The 18025-nt window shown below is 40.3% G+C and overlaps 1 protein-coding gene across 1 annotated transcript in view; it reads right to left on the bottom strand.

Moving 5' to 3' along the window:
* Positions 1–18025, bottom strand: part of ltk (leukocyte receptor tyrosine kinase) — a 46235-nt gene that overhangs the window by 2056 nt on the left and 26154 nt on the right. Inside the window, exons 11-28 of the mRNA XM_029493109.1 lie at positions 16195–16266; positions 15730–15904; positions 15115–15265; positions 14846–14974; positions 14327–14483; positions 11814–11999; positions 10294–10392; positions 8652–8813; positions 8413–8514; positions 4951–5137; positions 4771–4861; positions 3847–3911; positions 2859–2988; positions 2682–2779; positions 1685–1777; positions 1323–1424; positions 460–594; positions 123–213 (exon numbers count right to left, since the gene is read on the bottom strand). Coding sequence (XP_029348969.1) covers positions 123–213; positions 460–594; positions 1323–1424; positions 1685–1777; positions 2682–2779; positions 2859–2988; positions 3847–3911; positions 4771–4861; positions 4951–5137; positions 8413–8514; positions 8652–8813; positions 10294–10392; positions 11814–11999; positions 14327–14483; positions 14846–14974; positions 15115–15265; positions 15730–15904; positions 16195–16266 — 2225 coding nt within the window. The remainder of the gene's footprint in view (positions 1–122; positions 214–459; positions 595–1322; positions 1425–1684; positions 1778–2681; positions 2780–2858; positions 2989–3846; positions 3912–4770; positions 4862–4950; positions 5138–8412; positions 8515–8651; positions 8814–10293; positions 10393–11813; positions 12000–14326; positions 14484–14845; positions 14975–15114; positions 15266–15729; positions 15905–16194; positions 16267–18025) is intronic.

The raw sequence follows: 18025 nt of genomic DNA, 5'->3' as shown, positions 1-18025 counted from the left end.
TGAGATGGACACATTGCAGATAAGTACTTGGTAAATTAGGTGGAAATTACAGAGGATGGGAAGTAGTGTTAAAAAAAAAAACACAGGCAGTGAATGCATTATAACAGTGATATGAAGTATACCTGAGTGCAGTAGTTAATTCTCTCCAGGATGGTTGAGAAGTTGGGACGGTGCTCAGGACAGTGCTGCCAACACTGGGTCATGATCCGATAACTACACAGCAACGGGCACAAAGTCCAGATGTTTTGTTATATTAAAAATACCATTAACAGTAACACAATAACAATAAGTAGGAGAAAAAGTGCAGTTTGAGACTCCAGTGACTTTTGATATTATGTCTGTTGGCAAGTGATGAAACATTTACGCTCGGAAAATCTCCCTGGCAGCTCAACTGCAGCAAAAAGTGTGGGACTTCACACCCAAGCTGCCAAGATTCATGTATTTCCTGTCAGTACTCACACAGGCCCCGGGCAGGCCTTTGGAGGATCCATTCTGCCTCCACTGGTGACAAACTCCAGAACCTCCTGGTTGGTTTTACAGGGATATGGCATATAGCCCAGAGAGAGGATCTCCCACAACAGCACTCCAAACGACCTGCAGGGGGAGACACAGAACAACTCACTATCATGGAGTCTGTGAGGTTTAAGAAGGAAGACATTCCAAATCTTTGATGCCCTTGCGGTTTTCAGACTGAACATACTGGGACTAGTCCTATATAAAACACAAACAAATGCCAGCTGCAACTGGAGCTGGATTTATCTATCATCAGCTTCAAGTGAATGCTGCATTCAAATAAATCAAAACTCACATTTGTTTCTAACTATAAACCTCCCTGGTTGTCTTTATTGTGGTTCTTCTCTTGGCAAAATGAGTTTGTTGCCTGCAGTGTAATTACATCTGAATGCCACCTCCTACCACTTCTGATCCTTGACAAGAAACAGATATATATAAAGTACATAATTGATATACTGCTCTATAAACCTTGAACTCCCTTGAGGTCTATCTGGTTTTAGTCTATAGAAGTGTTTAGTTTATGTACAGTCTTTCACTCTGGAAAATAAAATAATTATTTCAGTGTAAGCCTCCTATGAGTTGCCTACAGTAAATAGATGTGGACAAAGACACAATAGAGATGTTTGAACATTATGTATTCTAACAATGAAGCATTTAGCAAACTTAGACCTAAAATTTTTTGTCACTTCTAAATAATGCAAACATTCAAAAGAAATCTGGATCTGAAGTGAAATCCTCTCTAAAATGTTAGCCATTTCTCATTTTTGAATTTACTTTGGAGCCCTCCTGTCTACATTATGTGCTCATACCATGTATCCGTCTTGCAAGTGAAGATTCCTTCCATAAAGGCCTCTGGCGGCATCCATTTGACTGGCAGCATTGCTCGGCCGCCTTTCCTGTAATAGCTGGCTCTGAAAACGAAAAACAGAACCATCAGATTTGGTTTTGTACATTTTTCATTGCTTTAGAAGAGAATGTAAATAGCACAAGGTTGCGAACTCTGTAAATATATTTCAGGCCCAGGCCCCATGGTGGCCCCATGGAGGAAAACTATCTCCTGTAACCGAATCGACCCAGTGCTGCCTGGACTTCAGCTCCCGTGAGACACATCATCGTAAAACATCTGCTTTGCTTTTGCTGTGTGGACTTCATGCTGACCCATTACACAAACCTGTAAATATCTCGTGCCATGCCAAAGTCTCCAATTTTAGCCACTCTGTCTGGTCCAGGGCAGGTAAGAAGACAATTTCTAGCAGCAATGTCTCTGGAAAACACAAAATGTAGCTTCATGATGGCACCATACTGTAGAACTCACATTGCACAGGGCTTAAAGTAAGTAAAAATCCTGAGCCTGATTTTTTTTCCGGGAGGGTGCAATAGTAATAACCAAAAGGCTTGTCGTCTCTGCCTTTTCTATCCATGCCCAGCATCACTTTGTTAGGGTCCTTTGTTTGTTGTTAGGACGTCTTCCACTGGCTTCATAAACCTACTCTATCATCTCCAACAGTGACGTCAATGAAAAAAACAAAAAACAAAAAGCACAATAAGGAGGTCGCGGGTTCGATCAAATGGTCATGTGGTGAGGAGTGACAGATGGTAAACAAGACCAGAAAAGAGACCAGACCAGAGACATGCAGTTTGAGTTCCAGTGCAGGCAGCCAAACACGGCTTGGTTAATTGGTTACGAGAAATGGACTGGGCTAATGCAAGATACGGTGTCCCCCCAGGACCTAGACTGGACCGGACTAGACCAGATCAGACCAGAGAATATGGACCAGGAAAAAACAGAACAAATCATCCACTGAGATGACTTATTTATTGAGGAAAAAGGGACAGAATTTAAAATACCATATATGTAAAAATATGTAGAATCATTTCACAATTTAATTATTTCATGGTCCTGTTGCAGTGCTTCATGAATTTATTTTATCTATCCCAGGTAGGATGAGTATCTACAGATATGAATTTCACATCTGATTGTCACACATCTTCTTCATACAATCCTGGACCCAACAAAAGTCCTGAATATATAGTCAAGCAGCAAAATAACTTCTCAGCCAGTGCAACTAATTGTTTACATGTAGCTCTCTTAATAACATATATAACTGAGTGTAACCCTGATGCATACTGAGCCCCCTCATCAGTAATAACCCGTTGTGAATCTGAACCTGTGTATGAAGTGGTTCTCCTCCAGGTAGCGGCAACCACAGGCGATATCTCTGGCCATCTGCAGCAGCTCCCGCATGGTGAGAGAAGAGGTCTGGCCCTAGATATAGCAAATCTCAATTTTAGTATACCACAAAAACCCATATGCATCTACAGAGAACAGTGTAGTACAGACGTACAGCTCGTGGCCTATTCTGTCTCAGGAAACTCTTCATGTCTCCTCCGGTCATCAGCTCTAGCAGGATGAAACGTGGCAAGATGTTCAGACTTACACCGATGCAGCGAACAATGTTGTCGTGGCTGAACTTGCTGCGTGGACACAAAGTGAAAAACACTGAGGTTACCATGTCTGCAATTGCAGATGCAAATAGGTGGTAGGAAAAAACATAAAAAAGGAAAGAAAATATTAAGAAAAATACTGAAGCCATGAAATGTAGCTTGTTTGTCTGTCGCCGTGCAGTATGAGCAGGCAGCCAGGATGACCTACTTTTTTGGATTTATTAAAAATGTATATTGTATGTGAAACAAGTAACCCATATTTGTTTATTATCGTTTACTATTACTTTAACTTTCCTGCCATACTTTTCAACCGTTTTAGAAGAGTAATAGTGCACTTCAGTTTGTGAAATTGGGTTATACATATGGGACAGATGGACCAAAGTGTTCATCCAGTGATATGGACAGTTGCCAGTGAAGAAGTTGACACCAAAGTATGGGAATGCCAGCCCTTCCCATGATATCAACAGATCAGATGACGCCAATACTCTTGGGGGCTTTAAAAGTGACCAGTTGCTGGGGGGGTCATAGGACAGATTTCATTCACAGATTGTCTCCTCTTTCTCAGGTCCGAAAGGTTCATGTCCAGCATAAACACTTATTGGCAACTTTGCCAAGGGAACCCTCTCCATTAAAATGCAGCATTTGGTATTCGGTGGTATTGCTTCAGAGCATATCTTGTTTTTCTGCTTGATTTTCTGAACATGCCCGGCTGGTAGTGCATTTCTGCATGACTTGACATTCAACCACAGAAATGAACTCCCACCCTAACCCAATAAATAAATAAATAAAAACTCAGAGCAACATTTTTTTAGCTCTGCACTGGCTTAGTCAACATTTGAACTCCAGGTATTTGCGACCAATATGATTGGCTACTGCAGTATGGCGCACCTCATAATCAGTGCCTCCATCAGGAAATCCATTTCATCCTGTTCAGAGCAGATTTCTGGAAGAGTCTGTAAAGTAGAAAACATCACAGACAGTTTAAGGGATTTGTGTGTGTGCTATTCCCAAATATTCCACAAAAGGAACGGTATCATTAGAACAAATAAGGGGACTATTCAAAAGCAGATCATGCCACTTTTTTTAGTTTCAACTTGTCTCATCAACGCAGTCATTCAATGGCAATGTCAGAGTAAGTGTACCATTTGCTTATAATTCAAAAAAGTTATTACCAAGATCAAAGAAATGAGACCACATCACTCCTATCCTTGCATCATTACAGTGGCTCCCCATTCACTTCAGGATACAGTTCAAAATCCTTATTGTTTAGAAGTCTCTTCATGGTCTCGCCCCTTACAACACCAGCAGGCGCCTCAGATCCTCAGACCGTGGCATGTTGGCTGTGCCACGTTCACGGAAGAAAAGTGCGGGGGACAGGGCCTTTTCTGTAGCAGCCCCTCAGCTCTGGAATATGCTGCCTGAAGCCATTAGGAAGGCTGAGAGGTTTTTAATAAGTACCTTAAGACCCATTTGTACTCTCTGGCTTTTATTAGAGTTTGATCTGTTTTATTTTCATTTTACTAAAATTGTGGTGGCTTGTATGTTGCATGTCTTTATGCTTATACTGTAACATGTGAATACATGTTTATCTGTGAAGCACTTTGGTGCAAATACTGTTTTCTTTTAAGGTGCTATATAAATGAAATAAACTAAAGCAAATAATCCTTTTAAGTAAATGCACAATAACATGTCTTGTCAAGTAATAAATGTGTGCGACGAGAGCACTCTTAGGGAATGTTGAGTGGATTGAATGTACTGACTCCCAGTAAAGCATTATCTATCGTTTCTATATGCCTCAGAATGACTACTTACCTTTATTGCCACCTGCATGGGGCTGTTATCACTGCTCATCCCAAGAACTTGTCCTTCATAGACTTCTCCAAAAGCACCGTGGCCAAGAGCTCTGAAAAGTCAGTACAAAACAACAACTCAACACACAAACACACTAACAACTTGACCCAATGAGAAACATTGTGTCCTTTTGTGTTCTACCTAAGAAGTGTGATGTGCCTGCGTGGTACTTCCTTCAGTTCACTGAGTGAGGCAGCCTTTCCTGCAAAGCAGTAGTTGGGGTTGTAATCCGTCATGATTGTGGAAGAGCGGATCTTGCTCAGCTTGTATTCTGGACTCTGCAGACGCCCCCTGACTGCATGCAGATCATTCTTTTTGCGGCACCACACTAGATATAAAGATGAGACATGAAATAACTATTTAAAAAAAAAAAAGAAAAAAAAAATCATAACTTTCACTGTCACCAGGGACCCACAATTGCCTCATTGTGGAACCAACTTCCGACTGAAGATAGGAGCAGTAACACAAGGAGGGTTCACACTGCATCTCAGTCGGTCAATCAGCTCAGTTATTTAAAGCTACTGACACACAATCATTTTGTTTTTAAGTTATTACTCCACCAAATTAGCATGTCCTCCCTAAACACTGTCAGACTCATCACGGACAGTTAAAAACTAATGAATATCACGCATCTTATTTCATGCTTTCCAATTACTCTAAAAATGGTGCTTCCTTTTCTCACTGAATCATGTTTGATTTGTGTGTGTTATGCTGGTAAAGGCTAATGTAGCCTTGAGCGACTAGCCCCAAGCATTCTTTTTAATAGTTCAACAATGTCAGACTTAAATCCCTTAAATCACTTGAGTACCCTGTAAGAACAGAGATCATCCTGTTCTCTGACAAAATGGATGCACATGGGATGTCCTCTCCTTGGTTACTGTTCCTAGACTGTCTGTGCCAGTGAGCTTGGACTCACCCGCCATGGAGCCAGCCCATGTCCCCGATGCAGGTTGGTAGTCTGCCAGGGAGGGGGTGTTGCGTGCAGGTAAGAGGTGCCGTTGAGCCACCGACCGGTGCAGATGCTAGGGAGGGGATCGGGAGTGGGTTGGGAAGAGGGGAAGGTTGAGACGAGGGAGGAGGAGGAGGGGTGGTGGAGATGGGGTGCCCAGGGAACAGACTACCTCCCTGCATGGGGGAGAGCTCAGGTGAAGAGACACCATTAACCTGAAGGGTGTGGGTGTGGGTATGATATGTTTTTGTTTTCTTTTTTACTTTTAAAACATCTTCTCATTTCAAAAGCAAATCAATGTATTGTACACATGCCAGTCTTTATTTTAGTATTTGATTTATTCATTTGCAAATTCACACAATTAAACACAATGCAGCTAATAAAAGGTCACGCGAAACACTTTTCCCATTTGTCATAGAGAAGAGGTTTGCCCCACTAAGTTTGTCTAGTAATTACAGGACAACAATGTCATGCAGTTAGACTCCACAGCTCATCTGCCATTAGTATCTGGCTGATAATACAGAGGGCTAATATTTAGTTTTACACACCCTCAAACTTTGTGTTACATACTTGTGAGCATGAACAATTTGGATTTAGCATTTTCTGTTTACAACTTTGTGCATTTTGTCTGAAATGACCACTTCTCTGATTACTAATAGTCGCAGGTCACGCTGACATCAACCACTGCTGTCCTTTCCACCTTCATGTATTTCGGATTCCCATTTTTCTGGAGAACTGACTGTCCTTTCATCGTGTTGTTTGTTTACTTAAATCCCTTGGTCCCTGAATGGATAGTGTTTCCCTATAGTTCTGTCTGTTCTGCCTGTTCTGCATTTACAGTATGAACCAGTGTTTTAGATTTTATCAACATATGCTAATGATCACACCGCTGAAAGCAGTATTTTCCCTAATGTAATTGTATTTACATGGCAGCAGCCACATACAATATCATATGTTCTTTCATAATGTTTGCCATGATAAGGATAAAGGCAGTAGTGTGATTGTTTCTACTTTCCCCAAGCTCATTTCAATATTTTACTTTGGGGTCAACTGAAAATCTTCTATTACCTTGCTCAGATCTGACTGCAAATTGGAAAAACTCAGATAATCCATCATCTTTACTTTAAAAAAAATAAAAAATAAAAAATAAAAAAACACTTTCCTTATATGAAGCTTATTTTATTGAACTGCTTTTGCCACGTCTGGATTTCTTGTCAGCCTGTGTTTAGGTCAAAAGTGCTGAGTGAAACTGATACTTCAGCAGGAAGTCAATGCTGCAAAGATTCCTCTAGAGGCCCTCCCACAAAGATTAGACTCACTCAAACTGACTGTGGGAAAGACAGTCGTAACAAGTCTTTCATAGCTGAGCTTCACTTAATATTCAGCCATTTCACTGGAGCTATGGAGAGGTCCACAGAAGGACAGAGAGACCCTGCTATACTGACACACCTCAAATGGCATTTAGGGGATGAATAGAGGGTTGACTGGTTTGTAAAGATTCCCTTTCAAGTTATCTGCAGCAAGTGCAAAAGTCTAACATCAGGTGCAAAAAGAGCATATTTATAATCCCTCACCCATATTACTGCAAATATATTGTCAAATATGTGTTGAAACTGTGGACACATAGTATTTACTAGTGTAGTACATAAGTTGACATCTGACAGTATATAATGCATAGCAGCTGTCTAGACCAAGTTAAAAGCAACATTTAACTAACAGTTATTACACAAAAATTGTTAGAATTAATATTAAACATCATACTGTGGTGGAGACTATCCCCCAGTTGTCTTTATCTTTCTTGAGAGGGTTATTAAAACCGCACAATAGCTTAAGTGTTAGTTCCCTAATTATTCCTGTTGCACTTAAATAGAAGTTTTTTAAATCATGTCTGACCGTCCAGTTGTCACATTTTAACCAAACTATTTTAAGCAGTAGAGTAAATGTGCTGTGTTCAGATACTTTTAGATCATCCTCAGTTTTGTAAGTAGTAAGCTGCAGTCTTTCTGCTATATCAAAGAAGCTCATCTTAGAGTCAATGCTCGCAGCTTCTGATAACTTTGTGATTGTCACTCTGCATTTTAGTTTCCAGCCACTGAATGATAATGCCTGACATTTACTACCATCTAATCTCACTTACCAGCACAACACCAACTGAGAGAAAGTTACTAGTTAAATGTCAAAGCTTTCGGTTTATACTTTTAAGAGCCAATCATGTATTTCTATATTGCCCATTTGTAGAGATGAGCTGAGAGTACATGGCTATAATTTCATGCCTCTATGAGAGCAATTGTTCCACTGCAGGCACTTAATATAAAAAGCAATATCACCTCCATTGTTATCTGCAGTACAATCTTGCTTTACACTCTTTGAGCTCATTTCTATCTTATTTACAGGGAGAGAAAGAAAAACATCACCTCAAACAAGTGCTTATGACAAAAGTGTTCATATGCGCTCCCTTCAGATCCATATCTTTACCACAGCTCCTTTAATCATCCACCGCACAGCCTGTGGATGACACTTAAAGCAGCACTTATCAAAGGTGCTCCTGCTTCTTTTGTCAGTAACATCTGGAAACATCTGTATGCCCAGCTGCGTTCACAGCCGGTGGAAGGTGGAGGGAACATATTGCACACAGAACTGGAGGAGTCTCTTACTGAGGATGATGCCGGTGCAGATCAACGCAATGCCGCTTGCAATCGTGGAGACCACAACTGCCAGGATCAGTGATGTTGATATTTGGCCCTGTGGAACTGGGCCTTGAGGAGCCGCTGGGAGAGAGATGAACAGGATTGACTAATGCTTTTAGTTTCAATACCTTATCTGTTGGATCTACTGGGATGAAAATCATAACACAGCTGTTCTCCAAATGAAACAGAACAAAATAATTACATACCTACTGTCCCAATACATGTAATATTGTCGCTGGCCAAGACTTCATCTTCATCGCAAAGACAGAGGATGAGGTGAGTATCTTCATCACGTTTGCAGCTCTGTGTCTTGCAGTGACTGCAGTTCAGCTGCACTTTGATCTCACACTCCCCATGACTCTCCATCGCTAATGGGAGCAATATGCACATGGATGCAGCAAAATTAAAATAAAATGAAATAATAATAAAAAAATGGACAAAATCTATATTATGAGAGGGAGATTATTAGGTTTGCAGGAAATTTCTAAAAAGGTCTGGTAATATGATTATTAGTTTATTTTTGTCAGCAAAACCCACAAAGACTAAAATCTGCAACAAACTGGTGCAACTAACTCATTTTTTGGCTGCTCAAGTTGAGAAATAATTTCCAGTCCAAATGTTTATCAGAAACACAGTTAGCCACACTTTTGTGGTGGCTGAGATGACATGTATATGAAAGAGACTCAAAAGTACATAGTAAATGGCAATATTATTTGACCTTATGTTGACTGATCTTTAGTAGGTATACATGTGACAGAAGCAGAGGGCAAAAGAAATGCTGGAGAAGTATTAAGAAACAGAATTAATCTCTGCTGGCTATTGGCTCAACATTGTATAATTTCTACTTATTTTATACTTCTCATTATTAGATTAAATTCTGGACAAAACGATGATCCACTGTTTGTTGATAAAAATTATGAATGGGGGTCTTGTGCCATGTGTGTCTAATATTGACCATCATCCCTCAGTTAAAGTTAAACTTTGCTTTGCTAACTCAATCATGATTACAGCTCTCTTTCAATGTGTTTCATGTTGCACAAGCAGTCATGTTTAAGAGTGATGATTGGCAGCAATGGCAGCAATAACAACAGCGTCTTTCACAGGAGAATGGATGCCTGTCTGTTACAGCCCTAGGCAACTGGGTCCACGAGGATGTCAATTAGTCATTTCCTGTTTCTCCCCCTGAATAATTAGAGTCAGATGGCTTGTAGTCTCCCCAACAAGAAAAACAGAGAAGGAAAAAAACTCCACCACTCCTTGTAGTGTATATATGTGTATATGCGGCTCTAGGTGTTCAGACAGATAGCTTGGCAAAAACAGGTAGACAGCAACAAGAGCGTGCACGCACACGCACACGCACACACACACACAGGCAATGACAGGATCAATAGCTTGGAGAACTAAGAGAACAGAAGCCCAGGATTTAATCTTTACACCAACACTCTCTCTGTGCTTTGGGATCAGTCATGTTGAATTCTGTTAGAAGAGGCTCAAAGCAATTACGTAAATATATTACACAACTCCAAACAGGTTCTTTGCATTTTCTGTATTATATTATAGCTCCACAAAGAAAAAAAGTACAGTCTATGTCTATTTACTAGCTTTTACAGTGCTTTCAACCACATGGTCTGCTTTAGCTCTTACATTTTTTCCTATACTGTTGTAGTGTGACATAAAAAAGAACAACTCAAGTAGTATTCACAGACTTTCCATGGACTTTCAACAGAACCATTGGTTTGCAAACCAAATGCAATATTAATTATACTTGACATCTTACATTGTTCTGCTGGTATCCATCTTTCTGACCATTAGTGTCTTCACAAAATTATGACATCATGCAAGTCTCACCTGCCAGAGGGTGCAGAAACATCTCTCCCATTGGGTGAATGAATGAGACTCCATTCTGGCCATCAACCGTGATCTCATCAGTCAGCGCTGCATCACCACCTGTCAGAAAATTCATGATGTAAATTCTCCTGTCAGCCAGTAGTACAAATTATTTCACTGGGGTCATGCCGTAACTTTGGTTTTACAAATCAGGTCAAGATTTTATACTAATGCCTTATCTCTCCAGAGAGAACTACTGAATAAAATGAGAGCCCTCTCTGCCCAGTCAAGTCTTTGCACTTGACCATGACAGGTTGTAATTGGGCCCTTTAGGTCTGCATCTCTAGCTTGAAGTTTAAAAGCATCCCAATTTGTGCAAATGTCCTCTTGTAGTCATACTGTCTTTTAGCTCGTACTCAAAAGGATTCAGCTGATAGAGCTGCCATCAGACCAAGTCAATCCACTGTTATGATCTGGTTGTGCAACCCTCTGACCAGCTGTGATCATTTTAACACATCTTGGGTCAAATGTACATGAATGGACACAAAGTTAAGCTTCAAACCCAACAACACAGTCATGCATGGGTGACATAAGCTTGTTTACCAAGTTCACTTGAAACCCCAGATGGAAAACAGGATTGATTAGTATGTGTGAGTCACAGCCAGCTCCCTTGTACTTTTGTATTTGTATTACAACAACAGAAGACAGACATGATTAAAAAAAATTCTATGAGTATTTTTGAGAGCACATGGCTGAAAGGGAGAACTAAACTACCTCATGTGTCTGTCTGAGAGGGAAAAATTCTCTGAAAGTTGAAATGTGAAAGTTAACAATTTTCAAATATCCTGAGATGAACCAATCTCCACTCCATTCAGACCTGACAGGTTTTTTTAATACTTGCTTACTCTGCTCAGATCCATGTGTCGAGCACAGAGCAGTCTCCTTTTTTAGAACCAGCACCTGAAATAAAAACTACAGTTCATCTCTTCACCTGTCACTTAATGGATACTAATCTTGCTCAATTCCAAGACAGTTTTTTGAGCTACTTGTTGTAAAACTGTGGTTTTTGTGACAGGAGCTAATCCTGGTGGTGTCCAATGACTCAACAGAGCCTGTATTTATAAAATTAACTGCACTGTTGGTATTGATAACTGTGGGAAAGACAGTGTGATTCATTTTAAGGCAATAGTACAAACATGAAATGTAGGAACCCCCCTCTGATGAATTATGACAGAAATTTTCCAGTTGGTATTTTAATTTCCTCAGTCGGCAGTTTTGAACTAAATATGAACTAAATATGAACTGTGCCAGAAAGTTGAAAGATACAAAAGTGTGATTAGATTAGAAACATAATCTAAAGTACAAAAGATTTCATTTGAAATTGTGTCATCTCTGTAAATAGTCAACTGTGGAGACGGTAAAAAAATAAATCAATTATGGCTCAGCATGAAAGACAGATGGAGAATCTCTGATAACAATAGACGTGATTTGTATTTTAGTGCAAGGGTACAGAATGACAAAGCATTGTGAACTTTTTGTACCTCTGTAACCTCCTCCACCACCGCCGGCAGTACAGGCCCCACCTCCACCTCCAAAACCTCCGAAGGTGGACCAGCTGAGCTTAGACTGGGCCAGTGGACAGGATGACCCCCCCTCCGCTCCCTCTACCAGAGACTTGCCAGCTCTCAGGTAAGGACTGGGACTGTCTTTCCAGCCTCCACCTCCACCTTCAGGGAAACAAACACAAAAGAAAAACTACATTACATCCAACATTTAGAGAAATAGGCAGATAAAGAAAAAGATGGTTGGATGCTGTGTTTGATAGCTGGTGCAAGGAGAATAAGAGAGAACCAAACTTGAGTTCCCAGTGAGGAATGCATTGTTTAGATGCTGCTAAAATCTATCTAAATCTATGCACAATTAATGCTAATTAAAGCTTCAAAAACATTTCAAAATGCCAAGCACAATGTCAGATACCTTTTTGAAGTTTATTTAGCAATTGTCTCGGATTTGACAAAGGTCCATCAAGAGCCGCCAAAGACATTGTCGCCATTTTCACGAGCTGATTATTAGAATGCCTTACCAGTGCAGATTTTTTGCGTTTTATTGAAAAGCCTCGTTCACTGGATCAACATGGTAGCAATTTCTGCCATTCGTCTGGCTGTACTGGCTCTATGGTTGCAGCTCATCAGTGCAACCATTGTCACTTGTGTTCCCTCACCTCATCATTGCCTACCTGCCTCTAATCTTTTGACTGACTGTCCTTAGCCTCGTGCAGAGCTCTTCTTTTTTTTTTTGTGTGTGTGTCTGCCCATATAACCTGACCAGCCTTCTGTTCCTAACTCCTCGACCTTGTCTATCTCCTGCTGGGCTGGATTCCATCCCTTCAGCTGGTTTATTGGACTGTTTTGGCTCACTTGCTGTAATTGCCTGTAATGCTTCAGAATGAACTGTTGAAATGTTTATGCTCTGATCTCAGTCTTTGCTGTTCTAGGGTTCAACCTCATGCCCGCTACACATTCAGGGAGAGGGAGCTGTCTGACTGGGTATTCAGGCAGCACACTGATCTCTGTTTAGATTGTGAGGGTCCAGATTGAAATCTCAAGAAGGCAGGTTTCCCAGGAGAGAGTTCCAGTTAGGAGGATGATGAGCTGTAGATTTGACTAACAGTCACACACACATAGCAAAGAGGTGGTGTGTTTGCAGTTCAGAAGACATTTTGTCACAATTTTGTGAATGTTGGGTGCTAAAAACTAATTTAGTATGGAGTGAAAAGAGTACATAGGGGTGATTCCTGATCACCACAATGTAGTGATGATGATAGAAATCTCTCAGCAAAGAACAATAACTTTAAGAGCTGAAACAGATCTGAGCATCTAATATACAGTCATGAGTTGATCAAAGCATGAATTACCTGTTCCTCCAGGACGAGTATCTAAGTTGAAATAAATATCCTATTATTCATGATAATGGCATACACATCTGCTGAGGTTCTACCCATAGATGAAAACAGTGTAACCACTTTTACTGCTAGACACAGCTCAAATATACATGCCTCTCTTGTATGCAGTAATAAAAACTGCATATTTCCTCAGATAGTCAGATCTTTATCTAAACAATCTCACCAAAGTTTCAATAAGATAGTAACATGGTGTCTGATGAGATTTACTAGTCAGAGAAGACTTTCTTAGAACATTCCAGCAAACATTCCCAGGAACGGCGAAACACCTTTGCTATACACGTCTGGATTCATACCTGTCATGAAAGGAAAAATACGATCCAGATAGATCCTATTATCCACAGGCCAAATTCATGCTTGTGTGTAAGAGTAAACGTGATGAATGCCAACATATGTAGCTTTGAGTATGTTTATAGGGAAAAGGATTTTCAAAGCACCCTGGAAAAGTGTTTTTTCATACAAATTGAACAACCTAATTTCGTTTGAGGCTTGCAGCTCTTCTGCACTTGAGAACGCACATTGTTTTGTTGGGCTCTTAAGTGCTTTGATCATCAAGTGCTAGCTTGAGTAAATTCTTGCTGATCACAAGCCGTATTACACTGCAGACAAAAATGTAAACTAAATATACCCTTTATATAATTTCACAGGGCATCAAAAAGCCACAAGCTGGAGTACCTTAGTGGCCTTAGTATTTGAAGTACAGACCAGGAACCCTAACATCCCTGGTTTAAATTCCACCGTGACCCATACTGCATTTTTACAATGTAAACGTTCAATGCTCTTATTGTTTTTAATTCAAGAAATGGTCCCCACGAAGACCGTTGACTTTGTTCCTATGGATTATACAGAGCAACAAGAACATATCTGAGAGCTGTTCATGATTTTGAAAATGCAGTTTTTCAGTGTTGAGACACAAATAAACCAATCACCAAGAATAATCACAAAGATTGCTAGCGCAAAAACTGGGCACATAAAATTCAAACTGCCTCTATGGCTAGGTCAGTGAGAAAATGTGTTGTTTTTTTATAGTTTCAAAAAACCAACAATTTCAGCAAACCCTCTTAAATGCAAGTAGAATGTCTTATATAAATGCACCTGCAGCTCCAGTGTGACCATTAGTACTGGGTCGTCTGGTGCTGTTTTCGTATTGTTCCAGTTGTATCTGGTCCAGATTGGACTCCGGGTTTTCAAGGTATGCATTTCCTCCTCCACCAGCTGCAATCAGCAAGGGAATGAGCTCCCCATTCTCCATCTGACAGGACAGAAACAAAAAAGATATCATTTATTTCAGACCTCTTCAGCAATGCACAAAGTAAACAGCTAAAATATTTGCATCTGGACAACAAATGGAAGATGAGTTCTGGCAGAGCATCAGCTGCAAAGGAAAATAAATATTAACTGGGACCCTTAACATTTTTTTTCAGATTGCAGTGACTGCACAAGGCTTCTACCTCTATTAAACCTGTGAAAGAGTGTGAGATGCTGCTGATTTGTCTCAGTATGTCTGCACGCATTGTGATGCCTATTAGCGCATATGCCTCATCAGCACAATGCAGCACAGAAACAAATAAAGAGGATGCACAGTATGGAAACAACAGAAAGTTTACTAGTCACCTTAAAGATGTAGGTAGCTCCCCCTCCTCCACCTCCTCCTCCGGCCCACTCAGCTCCAGCTTCTCCCCTGAGATCATCTTCGATCACTGACCATTCTCCCAGGCAGATCTTTGCAGTCAGGGGATTTCTCTGCATCAAGGGTCAGGGGCATTTCAAGTATGAATTTTTTTTTATTATTTAAGTTATTTTTTCTGGCAAATTATGTCACAGTGTGATATTGTACGAGTCAATGCGTCCGCCAAGCCTGATTTCACTCGCATCTTACTCACCCCCGGGCATGCATCCTCTCCCTGATGGCCCACCAAGATGTAAAGCGTATCTCCTTTCTCCAGAGGAAATACAGCTGAAATGAAGACCCCATGGTTGCGTTTGTTGTGGTTTTTGGCTCCTTTCCCTCCTGCAGCTCCATAAGCAGAAATCCTGAAGATAATTGCACCACAAAGTAATTAAAAGCTGTGACTGAAATTAACTCCCTTTGGTTTTTTTAGACTATACGTTGGGCCTGATAGATAGACTGCTAAGACACCATTCAGGAGATGCACAGTCACCAACAGCTTCATTGTGATTTCCTCTAACAATCACAAACTCACTCACTCATATTAGCAGGACATGCATCACCTTATGTCACCGTAGGTTTTTTTTTTTTTTTTTTTTTTTAAGTTAAACAACAAGTAAATGCAGCAGCCTGGAATTATTTTCAACTGCAGAACTGTTACAAGCGTAGCAAAAAAAATTGTGCCTAGGTTCTTCAAAATTAAGGGACATGTCACCTTGTGCAATGTTGAGTGTCATTCAATAATGTGCTATAGTAGTAGACTGCATAGCCAGCATATGCTAGTAGGATCAGTTTATTGCTGGTTTTCTGCTTCAATTTACAAACTTACAGATATCTGTTAGTAGCAGGTACCCTCCACATCTGGACTCCTTTCAATGGGCCTTCTTTCCCAACAGCAACACTGACATTTTTGTTTCTGTAGGTATTGTCACACTGGGCCTGAGTTGGGCCGTGGGGACCACTGGCACCGCACGAGGTAAACCACCATGTCATCAGAGAAACCTCTAGACAAAGAAATAGGTGGGGGGGACTGACATGAGCTAGCGGAACTGTGAAAGTACTGAGAGAGTAGGTAAATATAAGTAATATTTATTCACTTTGAAAAAAAAAAAGAGAGAGAGAAATACAAGAATAAAGAGAAATTTGTAATTTGTACATTAAGATATAGTGTTAAATACAGTCACTAGAGATTTCAGTCCACCTGGCCTGTACATTCTGCATGCATAATGGATTAAAAATGACACAGTAGACAAAGGATGCCTAAATTTACAAAGCAGCTTGAACTGAATGCTACCTGAGGCAAAGGGCTCTGGAAGGGGGCTCAAGACGTCCATCAATCCAGTGATGGACAGGAGAGAGTTGAGCTCTGAGGAGAGGGGAAGCCAAGGGAGAGAAAAATAAGAGAAAGTAGAGAAGGAGCTGGTCACATAACTGCAAACAAATATGCAAATTAAATGTAGACACAAAGAATCATGGATCAAAGGAGAAGGCAACAATTCAAAGAAGGTTAACTGTGCAGGAAGATATCATTAATGAGCCTCTCATTTAGACCTCTCAGTATGCATATCTATCAGAATGCAGCTTCTAGAGTAAATATGAATATTTTTGCATTCGTTGGTGATTTGACTAAACTAGAGCCTGCATGGTTTCTTGTGAACATAAAAAACAGCATAAAGGAGTGAATGTAAGAGGGTGAAACATTATATTATTTTGGGATTCTGAATTGATTCTCATATCAGCTAGAAAATGATCCAGACTGCAGCAGTGATGGGAAGTTTGGATCTTTTAATCCAAATCTTTTGCAAGACATTCGTTCATTTTGTTCATTGGAACCAGTGTGGAACCAAGTGAATTTCCCTCAGGATAAATATAGTATTTTTTTTATCATATTTATAATATCAAAATAATATAATATTGCAGCTGTACTGGGATTTAAATTAAAAATACAGATGGAGGTTGCTGATATACCAGTTTTGTGCCGTGACTTGAGCAGCACGGTGGCCTAGCGTAGTCACCCTGCAATAAGAAGGTCGTATGTTTGATTCCTGGCCTGGGCAGCTGAAGATGACTGGGGTGAATTGGTAAATTGTCCAATGCGAACTGGCCTTACAGCACGATAACAATATACAAAAAACTGGACCGGACCCCAGACTAGACCAAAGACCGAACCCCCGCTCCCCCAGACACCAAAGACACAACCAGACTAGACCAAAGACTGGACCCCCCCATCCCCTCAGAGATCAGACCAGCGCAGACTAGAGACAGCATTGGTCATGCTACTGCTGTAGCCACATGAATAACGAACAAAAGACCCGAAGGCCCTATTTTATGAGTCGTGAACAAATCAGTCATTCCTACACAGATTATGCAGCAGAAAGTCCCGCATGTGCAGACCAGGGAAAAAACAATGAATCATCCACTATGATGAACTGCATGAGCCAATTAAGATGGAGCAGAAGGCGTGCTCTTGAGTGACTGAGAACAACATATTATCGTATTGCATTTGCAGCAAAGAATTATATGTTGGTTACCCACATAGCAAAAATCAATCATTGAAACGGCATACAGTGCAATAGAAAATGAAGGCCTCTGTTGCTCAGAGTGAAAGACAGCAGGCATCTCTTAGTCACAACTACAGTAAGTCCCAACAATTGGGGGGACATCATGTTCTCCTCTGCCTTCCATTTAAAACAGCATGAGTTTGATTCCATCTGGTTTGCAGATTATTTGGGATGAGAGAACCAGTAAGCAACTTTGAGTAAATTCGTGGGTTCACTAAACAGCTATTCATCAAATCCCTTAATCACAATTTTTTAATTACAGGATCAAACCATAAATGTCCACATATTCAGCATTTTTCAGCTGCTGTGGCAAGGACACAAATGTAAAAAACATCAATAACATTGTGTACATATGAGTGTAAGTGCAACTTTCAAAAACTACAGTGTCTGAATTTTTTTCATTTGATTATTGTCATCTAGATTCAGAGTAATGAAGATGAATCTTAGTGATTCAAATAGTCCCATGTTAATATAGTATAGTCCAGTTCTCAGAGTTCCCATCGTCATCATTTGTGCCCATGAGTTTACCAGATTTTTTTACCTGGCATTTCATGCTTGCATGTT

The sequence above is a fragment of the Echeneis naucrates genome, chromosome 22 (assembly GCF_900963305.1).
Source record: "Echeneis naucrates chromosome 22, fEcheNa1.1, whole genome shotgun sequence".
In the NCBI taxonomy this organism is placed as follows: Eukaryota; Metazoa; Chordata; class Actinopteri; order Carangiformes; family Echeneidae; genus Echeneis; species Echeneis naucrates.
The sequence above is the reverse complement of the archived record's forward strand: the minus strand, read 5'-3'. Positions and strand labels throughout refer to the sequence as shown.